Raw genomic sequence first — 12,500 nt, 5'->3', positions numbered from 1 at the left:
GTTAATATGCTCTATGTTTTGTCCAAATGATGTCTGTCTATCATCGTTGCACTCGGAGAAAACCGGAATGTTTCACTCGTCCCCCGTTTCAATCGTCCCGGTTGTACCCTACTGCAAACCAGAGAATTGAGAGCTGGTGGGGAGTGATGAGAAAAGACACGACAGGCTTCTACTGGCGCTCGATTTGCTCACCCAGCTGTCCAGTGCACGTTAGACTACATATTTCGTGGCCACAAATTACTATTTCGTGGGAAAGAATTAATATTTCGTGGCCACAAATTACCTATTTCGTGGGAACGAATTAATATTTCGTGGCCACAAATTAGTACTTTGTGGGAACGAATTGCTATTTTGTGGCCACAACTTATTATTTTGTGGGAACGAATTGCTATTTCGTGGCCACAACTTATTATTTTTTTCCCCATGACATATCCGGGGCTCCGTACAATACCACACAGACATAAATATTTCTGAATAGATACTCCACATAGGGTGTGTCTGAAACGGCGGGCAGCTGCCTGCTGCCTCACTACCTTCAACCATCAAACGAGTCACCTGTAGTAGAGTAGCAGCAACACGAATAGCAGCATTATGAAGGCCTAGCAAGATAGCTACACGAATAGCAGCAACATGAAGGCCTAGCAAGATAGCTACACGGATAGCAGCATTATGAAGGCCTAGCAAGATAGCTACACAGATAGCAGCAACATGAAGGCCTAGCAAGATAGCTACACGGATAGCAGCAACATGAAGGCCTAGCAAGATAGCTACACGAATAGCAGCAACATGAAGGCCTAGCAAGATAGCTACACGGATAGCAGGCATCAAGGGAGCAGCTATGAAGGCCTAGCAAGATAGCTACACGAATAGCAGCAACATGAAGGCCTAGCAAGATAGCTACACGGATAGCAGCATTATGAAGGCCTAGCAAGATAGCTACACAGATAGCAGCAACATGAAGGCCTAGCAAGATAGCTACACGGATAGCAGCAACATGAAGGCCTAGCAAGATAGCTACACGGATAGCAGCAACATGAAGGCCTAGCAAGATAGCTACACGGATAGCAGCATTATGAAGGCCTAGCAAGATAGCTACACGAATAGCAGCAACATGAAGGCCTAGCAAGATAGCTACACGAATAGCAGGCATCAAGGGAGCAGCTATGAAGGCCTAGCAAGATAGCGACAAGGAATGCCATTGCCAGGATACCGAAAGCTTTAATTAGCATTCGGACATGCCTCGCTGCCACCGAAGGCTATCTTTTCCACACAGCCTCATACAGACAGATACAGATCAACACACACACACAAACACACACACACACAGACAGTACCGATTTACACTGTGCACGCATGTGTGTGACAGACTCACTTTGAGGAGGAGTCAGTCTTGTGGTTGTAAGGTCCATACATTCTCAGGGCAGCACACAGTATTACTGTCACAGAGGGCAGGCCTGCAAATACACACACACACACACACACACACACACACACACACACACAGAAACACATATGAGCAAACATAAATACACACGCACACACACACACAGTAACACACATGAACAAACATAAACACACACACACACACACAGAAACACACATGAACAAACATAAACACACACACACACACACACACAGAAATACACACTCACACACACACAGAAACACATATGAACAAACAGAAACACACACACACACACACACAGAGAAACACATATGAACAAACATAAGTACATACACACACACACACAGACAGAAACACACATGAACAAACATAAGTACATACACACACACACACACACACAGAAACACACATGAACAAACATAAGTACATACACACACACACACACACACACAGAGAGAAACACATATGAACAAATACAAACACACACACACACACACCACTGTACTAGAATTGAAGGTCAGCCAGTGTAACAGAGACGGTACCCTATCATGGCTACATGATTAGATATCAGTTGTACAGTTTTTTTTTTGAATGCTTAAACACAACCGTGATTCTTATAGCACAATTTCTAAAACTATTAGTTTTTTTCAGTCACTAACAAGCGATTGTCCAACCAGTGGTCACATTTTCAAAACTCTAAACACAATTAGCACAGCATCAGTCTTTTGTGGCCATACTGGAATGCATTTGATTGTGAACATTACATGTGGACATACAGTTCCCAACAAAGAAATTTAGTGTAAAAACGGTGGATTGCATGTTTTGCATGCAAATACATGTACCTGTAAAACTGAAACATAACAGTCTATGCAGTTTTTGTAATGTCAACAATAGCTAGTATTTTGAAACCTGATGTACTTTGATTGACTGCATGTACCTTGTGAAGTGAAAACAAGTGTTATTCTTTGACAGAATAATTTCATTTTGAGTCAGATTTCCAGTGTTTTGGTAAAGTTAGTGTGTGCAGAGAAATATGTGTTCTATTTTGAAATGAAGAGTTAGTATATATTTAACAAAATGTGTTTTTGAGAAGAAAATTATCCATTTGGCCAATTGTGTTTTGTAGGTGTGAGTCTGTGGCAGTGACGGACTGGGATTAAAAAACGGCCCTGGCATTTTCACCAACCAGCGGCCCACACGGGGACGCGCACGCAACACACAGATATAACTTCACAGACTTCATATAACTTCATAACGGGGACGCACATGGACGCGCATGCATGTGCCCGCAACACACAGATATAACTTCACATGCACGGACATAACAAGTTTGTAGCCCCATTGGTGATGAACTCTAACTTTAATATGCATAAAGACTGAACCAAGAACATGGATACAGAGGGCAGTGCTTCGACTTGGCCAGCTTCACTCGCGGTCCGCGCGTGGGATCACGCGGTGTCACGCGACTTTAATTTGTATTTTCCCAGTGAGACGCTGCAACAACCCAAACAACCGGTAGATGGCTCAAGTGAGTAGGGTGTCTCGTAAAAAGAAATGGAGCCTGGAAAACCCTACACAGACTTCACTACAGACTTTAGCAGACTGGTTTAGAAATAATTTAATTAATTTCATTTAATAGCCAGACATATGCCTGCCCTTCCCTAATAAAGAAATATTTGGTTAACTGCGAGTGAATCCCATTTGCAGCTGTAGAAGAAACGCAGGACAAATTAAACATTCTGGTTTTCTCCGAGTGCAACGATGATAGACAGACATCATTTGGACAAAATATAGAGCCTATTAACCTCCGTTGCTCAGCCAAATGCCTTCCTGTTACGTCCTGTTATCACTGAGTTACAGGCGATAAACGATTTTTGATGGTCACAAGTTTACTTCATTAGCGGTTTATTTTTTTGATTATTAAAGTGTTTCATTTAAAGTTTTGACTTCGTGCTTATTCAGAGCATTTAGTGCTCTTCCCAATCCCAGACGTTCACATTGCATGTTTGTTTGTAATGGATGCAACCGCGAGATACGCTTGTCATAGGCGCCGATACCGTGGGTGCTCCGTCTCTCGGGCACCTACTGAAAACATCGAGCACCCACGTGTGCCAGCTTACAGTCCTGGCTAAATTTATATTAATTTAAAATCAAACATCGCAGTTTATGTTAAATTCAGCATCTCTCATAATGTGATTGGATATGTTGCTGTCAATTCCCTATACTAACCACCAATGAGAACGTCTCTCGTATGAAAATTCCTGACACTTCCCATCTGAAGAATTAACGCAAGGCTTTGTCGGCTCTTCAGCCCCGAATGTTTAAAATGTATATAGCCCTGAATATAATTTTAAAAGTAATAAGTAAGTCTGACAAAGCTTATTGTTTTGTGACACAGCTAAACACTGGTAACTCATAGAACGTCTATAACATAGCCTATGTGGTCGCAACTCACAAAAGTAAAGCAGATAGAAAGAACTCACGCAAATCTAGCCTAACACGCAGACAGCTTCATGCGCAGGGGAGAGAGCGCGCGCGCGCGCACAGGTGCTTTATGATTTTTGGCTTCTGATGGTATCTTGCTAATTCACTGAACTGCATTAGGTGACACAAATGGTATTGCCTTTATCTTATAACTCCTTGTCTGAGCGACTACCAGGCCTATGGTTTTTAAAAGTCAGATGTTCCCTGACAAATACATTCGAAAATTAAGAATGTTTATTGACTTGAAAAATACACTATTTTTCATTCAACCCTTGAAGACATCGCGGTCTGGTGCAGTGTTGCGCGGGTTTGGTCACAAGCGGCCCGCGGTCGCCCGATATTTTAATCAACCCGACCGCAACTCGGACCGCGAATATTAATTAGGACAAAATTATACCCGACCCGCGATCCGACCCGCTTATTTACAAAATGTGTGCTTTTGGTTATAGCCTGCATGCAGTGTGACAGTAGGCCATTTCTGTAAAACAAACTAATTTATTTGCGAAACTTTATGCAGTAGAACTACACGCAGTAGGCATGCAGGACATAATGTTTGCGCAGGACAGAGTCTGAGAATAAGAGCGCAGGCACGCACGCAACCACCAAGGATTAGAACACTACGATTTGAAGGCCATGGACATACATCTTTCTTTCGAAAACAGAAATGGTGAGGCAAGGTATAGGCAAGACTGAGATACATTGCTGGTCAAAACGTTAGCGTAAGAACTGGTTTATAATGCTGAATGAAGCACAAAGCACATTTACTAAAGCACATCCACTTCTTAAAGTCACAAACACAACGAACTAAGGTAACTTTTATGCATGCGCGAACCTATACATACCGGTAGATTTATTCCTGCAGGCTGCCCGTTTTGGCTGTCATACTTAAATGGCTTCGCAAGAAGTAGGCCTACATAGACCATAACTTGTACTACTGTCATCTTCTTTAAGAACTTTTCCCAATATTTCCCATAGCCTATATCGCTTTTCCTGAAGGGGTGTCTTTATTATTTTAACTCCGTCTTCAGCTTCTTTACTGTTGACTTTACTGTATTGATGCTTTACTGTATTGATCTAATTTCGGGCAGACCGCGCAACACTGTGCGCTATGTAGATCGTTTCTCGTACCATTTAATTTCTCAAAATTTAGGTCTACTAGGCCCACAATAACGTCATCACCAAATACATCTTTTATTTTTAGTTGATCAACCACAAAGAGCATAGGCCTACTGTGCACAGTGCACTGACGACTGTAGCAGCCCAAGGTAACCAGTTGTTGTAGAGGAGAGGCAACCCCTTGTTTCAGATAGCCTGGACAACATGTTACCTGGGTGTTGCCTACGTTATTAATTAATGGTAGCCTACAATAGTTAATTGATTCGCGTAACATATTAGTTGGCTCAAAGAGTAGGGAATCAGGATGAAGAGAGTCACGCGTGTGTTGCTTTTGCGGGATCGAATCCAGTTTAATGCTAGTTTTCAAAACATATATTTTTTTACATGTCTTTTGTCCGAGTGGCTGTAATGTAGCCGAGCGCTCATGGCGTATGAAAAGCGACTTCAAACCGCCTAAAACAACTTGTTTGTGAATGTCTGACAACTGCTGCAGCGCATGCACGCGCAAGGAAACCAGTAGGTGGAGAAACCAGAAGGCACACAACACCGGAACGATTTTAAGGCTATTTCGCATAGGCTACTCAATGGTGCTATTTCACACGCATTATAGCGACCCCCACTCACCGGGGTTAGGTGGAAGGTGTTAATAGGCGATTGGCGTAGCCTACAGTGGACTAGGGCTGTCAAAATTGCTCAAAAATGACGTTCGAATATCCCCTCTAAAATAAACACATTTATTATACGGCTCTTCACAATGCTAGTAGAACGCTCCATTGACTTGAATGGGATTTCCCAAAGTTCTAGCGGTAAGATATTTCATGTAATTACCGCTGCAAACATATAATTACCGCTGTCAATGGCAACGGGTTTTGTGCTTCTGATACGTCTTTCATATCACTACGCAAGGACTGGAACTTCATTCAAACGTGAAAGCAGACGGTTGATCAGCTGTGTTCTAAAGAATGTTTGATTCAAGTTCAGCAGCGTGTGTTGTTGCAAACTATTTGTTTCTCAGCAAATGCCACGATGAACGGTAACAAATAGGCTAGGTTATGTAGGCTAAAGTGATATCGTGGGGAGTTTATTATTTCGTTTTGGCAAGTAGCCGTATAATAAGCGGGATAATGTATAGAACGCCGGTCATTACTGTGAAAATAAGTCCCTTCAGGGCGGAACAAGACCCCTCCGCTGCGCGTCGGGGTCCGGTTCGCCCTGTCGGGAATTATTTTCCCAGTAATGACCGGCGTTCTATACATTATCCCTTACGTATTCGAATATATTGGAATATCTAGGCTATATTATTTGCGCATTATGTCAGTGACGCGCATCATGTCATCTGTTTTTAACTTTTTGTATGGTTATTGCTTGACAGGGGGGGATCCCAAGCAGCTTTCAGCCATAAGGCATTTCCTAATTGACCCGACACTGATATTCAAAATGTTGAAACTATTTCGGCATAGCATAAGCAGTTTAATTAAATGTAATGTTAGTTGTAAACAAACGGGCTATTTGGTGAGCCTTGGCCTCACAGATAGGCCTATTAACTGACCGCCAGATTCACGTTGGCTGGGGGGCAGGGGGGGCCCAAGGGTCTATGATATGTTAATTCGGCCCTGCCCCCAACGAACGCAACTTTCCACCTCTGAGACAGCTTAAAAGAAGTCTAGAGGACTCCTAACTCACTGACCTACTTACTGTAGGCTGCGCAAACCACAGGCCTTTTTTTGGGCAAGCCTGCATTCGAGGCAGGCCTTCTGTTTTTATATAATTTTATATAAATCCTGCGCTAACAGTAATCCTCCTACCCCCGCTACCACAGCTGTGGATGTGGCATGCTCACGCTTTATGTTTCCTTCTTGCAAACTAGGCCTATAGCCCAACCATTTACAGTAGGGGAGACCGGGGACAGTTGCAACAGGGGACGGTTGCAACATGTCAATTTTCTCCAATGAGAAACAAGGTAGAGTGATGACACTCACACTGCATATGCTCAGTTGGATGCCCCCCCTAGCAGAGAAAAAGCAAGGAGATTCCTGAACTGCTCCAGGATTTATTGTAATTAATTGTATTGTTGTTTTTTAGGTATGAAAGTATTTATTTTCTTGAGTTTTGTTTCTGTTAAACTGCTGTCACTGTTTTTGTGATTCAGCTCAAACTTATATGATTTAAATGAGTGATATGTTAACTTTAAGCTAGTATGGTTAGCATGTGTCAAGGTCCCCTTGTTTAGCTAGCACATGAGGTTTTATCATAGCTGACAGGAAAGGGGACAGTTGCAACAACTGTTGCAACTGTCCCCGTACAGTCCCGTACAATGCATAAATATGATAATATAAAATATATATTTTTAAAAACATGTTTTACATGACAATAGTCTAAATAAAAGTGAATTGCCTCCCAAATTGTTCCATTCTTCCTATGTCACTAAAGTCCTACTGTATTTTATATCAATTTCAATATTTGACATCTGCACATAAGGCCTACTCCTCTAGACAAATCTATAATTGTCATCTAATCAAAGCTAGTGAATAAATAACACTGTAATATTATTATAACTTACATAACTTGTATTTACATACAAAAATAATCATTTTTCTGCACTGACATATATTGTAATATATTGTATTTTTAACATGTTGCAACCATCCCCAAACGATGTTGCAACTGTCCCCGGGCCCGAGGGTCAGTTGCAACATCTGACTCCTTACATTCAAATGCAAATTGTGAAAAATGTAGATTCTGTAATTATCTTTAAATGGTTTAGACTATTAACAGACATATGTAAGTGTATTGTATAAAAAAATGGTTTGTCTAATCCAAACCGTCTCTGAGTAACAGAGCAAAAAGTGTTGCAACTGTCCCCGGTCTCCCTACGTCTTCAAAAAATAACAACTTGCCAGATATGCCTTCATATCTTTGGGCTTCATTCAGCATTTTGTTCTTCCACTGGAAATGACTCTTCTAAATTTGGCACTTCACTCTATACAGTACATTCTATAGAGCTTCATTTCTATCATTTCACGCGGGCTCGGGCTGGGCTCGGGCTTGCACGGTAGGCTAAATGAGCGGTCAGGTGATGCGTTTCGGTTAGCTGCGAGAAAGATGCAGAAATGGATGCTTAGGAGGTGAAACAGAGGCTGGCCTCTTGTGACAGGCGTTTTAGTTGCACTGGCAAAGAAAGCAAAGTCTGAGGTGTGGAAAAGTTTTGATCATGTGCATAATGAGAATAATGAGCCAGTGGTTATGTAAAATCCAAAGGATGCAACATTCTGTAGAAGGGCAGGGAATTCGTCGCTGATAAGGCATGTTGATCAAAGCTGTCAGTGCCCATCAGGATCACATCGTTTGTTAGGCTACAGCAACAAAATCAAACCCTGCAAAGGTGAAACAAATGATTACGGAGAAGAAGTGTGTCAGCTTTCGCTGTAAAGACATTAGGCCTTTTAATATCGTAAATGGCGAGGGGTTTGAAAAGCTGGAGCAAGAACTATTTAATGTCGGGGCTGCGTATGGGAGGGTTCCCGCAAACTTCAGAATGCTGAGAGGACTTGCTATTTTATTTCTTTGTTCCAACTTCCAAGTGGCCTAGGCTACGTTAGTCATGAATAAATGATGTCAAATGTTACTCATTCTTGACAAAAGGCAAAAGAGCTGCGTGCGTGCGGACATTTGAATAATGTCGGGCTGTAAACGGGTTCGGGCTTTTAAAAAGCTGTCAGGCTCGGTCAGGGCTCGGGCTGATTTCTGTGGGGCCTAAATTTAAAGGCCGATTATAGCTCTACTTCACTGAGCAACAGTGGGTGGAGACCTTTAGATTCACAAGTCAGGGTTTGAAGAATTATGACGAATGATAGACCTGGCTGTTGCCCCGAGTACTCGTTGTCGGATGCCTATCCCAACAAACAAGCCATCACATCTATCTATCCATAAATTGCAGGAATGTCTGTCTGTCTGTCTGCGTGTCGTTGGTCCGTTCGATTTCAAACTTGGCAGGTGTCTTGCTACTGGCATGAGTAGTGTCTTGCTACTGGCATGAGTAAGTGCAGTGCATAGTTTGACATTGTTTGGATAAGAAAAGCTAAATATATCGTTATAGGCTATATCGGTAAAAGAAACACACGTTGGCTTTCTCTGCTCTACCATAGCCACCCTCTCACACAGAACTGCGCGCAGGACCAGAGAGAGGATAAGCGGAGATTTGGCAGCACCAAATCACGGTTAAAATGCAAGATATTTGATTATCATCTCTGATCTCAACAATAAAGACTTCCTGTATGTTTACTTGCATAAAATGATTACGCGGATTTTGCAACAACAGGCCAACAAACACGAGTATGTAGTTCTATTCAAAATTACATGAAAAGTATGTGCAATAAACTGATGCTTTGAATAGCTCAGGCTACATTGGACGTGAGACTTTGAATAAACAAACATTTCCGACTGCAAGGTCCCAAATTGAAACAAGCCATGGGCTAATGGTCCCGAATTTAACGTTTCAGAAGACGTGCCACACAGCTAGACAACAAGTGGCAGACAGAGAAACGTCACTTATGCTACCAAACACTGCTTTTGAGTCACATCGTTGCAAATGTCAAACGATCACAAAATGGCTTGTCTTCACTATCAGGAAAGTTATGCAATAAGCTAGGCCTATAGCCTTAACTCAAAACATTTGTTATTCTATTCCGATCTGTAGAAATCACATGCAGTCATGCCTAAATTCTTCTTAGGCTACTGCACATTAATTATAGGCTAATATATTATGATATTCAGTATACATTATTGAATGCTTAGCTGGAATGATGTTTTTCCCTATCATCCTATTGGATCTCGGGATCTCTTATTCGAATAGATTAAATGCGCATTAGGAAGTTGGATGGAAACACGCTAATAGTTGTCTAAGCCTCTATAGCGTAGCCTGTTAAAAACATCGCAGAAGCCTACCCAAGGCTACAGATTAATTCTGAACAGTTATTTCTCTACTGGCTCAATTATCACACCACTGTTTTGATTTGCGTAGTTGCGTTAACCCAAATTTCGATTTCGATTTACGTTACCACCGTGTAGCCAAGCCTTAAGACATACCCAAGTAGCCTAAATCGAGGTAATGTTTAATTATGCATGATTTATTTTGTTATTGAATTCGTAGGCTGGGATTACTCTCGGCAAGTCTCCTGCTTTTTCAGAAGGGGGGCGGCAGGCAGAGCGATGTACAGTGGCAGAGCGACGCACAGTGGCTGAAAGTGGTACTAAAGCTTCACGCAGCTTCACGCCTCGTAATGCGCGACTGAAGTGGTCATTTGAAAGCGATGCCCACTGTATATCAATGCACAACTGAAAAAATGAAAATGAAAAAAGAATAGCCTAGAATAGGCTACATGGATTTCTATGCAACGTCATGAAAACATGCGTGCGCAAGAGGCAGAAAGCACCATAGAACAGCATAGAGCAGTGCTCTCAATGAAAAGAACAAAATGAGTTTTTGTGCTGAAAACTGCACCAATTCGAAATCACGATGGTTAGAGAATGTTCAATATGTTCAATATCCCTAAAGGAATGCATGTCTTTGCCAAAAATGACAAAATACGATGTTGATGCAAATGAACGGCAAATTCTGAAATATAGCCTGAAATGAGATGTTATTATCATTGAGACAACAGGGGACCAGGGGTATATAAAAAATTCCGATTGTAGCTTACAGCAGCCGACTATTTAAGTCAAGTTTATAACACTGTGGCACCAAGCGTCTTCTGCCCCACGGCTGTGCGCGAATGTAGGCCTAGTTTTGTTGGTAAACGGGAAACCCATCAGAGCAGCCGCTCCACAAACGTGTCTTAATTAACGTCATGCAGTTAACAAGGTGCGAAGGAGCTTGCTCATCAGCATCCAAGTTCATTATAGGACCTCTTTCTCTGTCGCCATCAGCATAAAGGCCTCCAAATTATCCTCTGACAATCGTGTCCTTAGGCGATTCTTGATGAATTTAGGAGTGGAAAAACTCCGTTTGTATGCCACTTGAGTACATGACAGTGTTAGTAGGAATTCATTTGCTAACCATATATAGTTGTAGGCACAGGTACAGAGGTTTAACTGCTGGAGAAGGAAATAGCAACAGATTGCACAATTCTTGCAGGTAGCACATTTCTTGCTCACCAGGTTTATTTCTGTATCTTCCTATATCTCCGCGGCATCATCAAAGTCCGACGCTTTGACTGTACACTCGTTTAGAGGAGACTTTTTCAGGCTGTCCCAGTGCGTAGTGTCAATTCCGACTGTAGATTTTCAACCGTAGCACCTTCACTGACATTCTCTTATGTTTCGAAGTGCATTTGGGGGCAGTTTTGAAATTCCCAGAAGTCATTGCTTCATGTAGCCTAACTTTTGTAAACCAATAATAAAATAAAAGATACAGGCAGCATATTTATTGTATTCCACTTTCAAACAATGTACTTTTAAATCATTTGATTGAATAAGGTTACAAAAGAATGTAGACTGATGTAAATATTGAGGGTCACCATGATTGTAGTGTAGAGACTCATGTCTGGTATAAATACTGATCAGGTTCCTACTATGAAGGAGGAAAAGGGAGTTACAGATAAATGGCTTGTAACCCTATTGATGCTTGATAGTGGGCCGAGAGATATTGTAAAACCATCTTTACGATAAATGGGCCGCGCAAACCCGACAAGCATGCCGCTCCATGATTGGCCGGCCCAAACGGCCCAGGAGGGGCCCCGGCCCTTCTGGCATCTGCCCAAATGCCAGACCGTCCAGTCCGTCACTGGTCTGTGTTAAGAGTTTAGAAAAGTATCTGAAGTATGGGTAAGCGCTTGTTAGCGATTGAAAAAAAACTGTAATACTTATAGCAAAACCACTCACTGAGTTTGCAAAACTAAAAGCACAAACACTGCTTTGCACTCAGTTTGCAATTTTGTAACACACGCTTTGCATAACTGTAGGTACAATTCACTGCACAGCACTCTTTTTGTGGAACTGTAAACACAACTCACTCCTTTACACTCAATTTCCAAATGATCAAAACTATACACATTATTTACACTATTTACACTATTTTGCCAACTCTCTGGGACATTTCTCATGTGAAAACTGTTTTAGATAATTAGTTCACCTTGCAATCTTCCTAAGCACTATAAATAAGACACAGGTAAAGTACAATGGGTACAATGGAGGGAGCAGGAGTAAGAAGAGTGAGAATTAGAGGAGGTGAAGAAGTAGGAGGAAGAGGACGCGGAGGTGAAGAAGCGAGAGGGAGAGGATGACAAGGACAAGGAGGTGAAGTTAGAGGAAGAGGACAAGGAGGAGGAAGAGGAGGATGGGGAGGGGGAAGAGGAAGGGTAAGAAGAGTAAGAAATAGCCCTTTAAAGGCAAAATCAGTCTACATGTGGGGATATTGACCAGGCATCATGTCAGGCCTGGATACAGCATTCCAGAAGATATTTCCCTGGTGCCTTGGACGAAATTTTGAGAGAGACGT

The 12,500-nt window shown here is 42.0% G+C and overlaps 1 protein-coding gene across 2 annotated transcripts in view; it reads right to left on the bottom strand.

Annotated features, from left to right (window-relative positions):
* Positions 1 to 12,500, bottom strand: part of adgrg3 (adhesion G protein-coupled receptor G3) — an 80,076-nt gene that overhangs the window by 10,189 nt on the left and 57,387 nt on the right. For both annotated transcript variants that reach the window (XM_076291476.1, XM_076291477.1), the window contains exon 11: positions 1,373 to 1,454. In XM_076291476.1, coding sequence (XP_076147591.1) covers positions 1,373 to 1,454 — 82 coding nt within the window. The remainder of the gene's footprint in view (positions 1 to 1,372; positions 1,455 to 12,500) is intronic.

Source organism: Alosa pseudoharengus, unplaced genomic scaffold, assembly GCF_046254945.1.
Source record: "Alosa pseudoharengus isolate Yale_2024_CS ecotype anadromous, Long Island Sound unplaced genomic scaffold, YU_APseudo_1.1 YU_APseudo_1.1_scf_19, whole genome shotgun sequence".
Lineage (NCBI taxonomy): Eukaryota > Metazoa > Chordata > Actinopteri > Clupeiformes > Clupeidae > Alosa > Alosa pseudoharengus.
The sequence above is the reverse complement of the archived record's forward strand: the minus strand, read 5'-3'. Positions and strand labels throughout refer to the sequence as shown.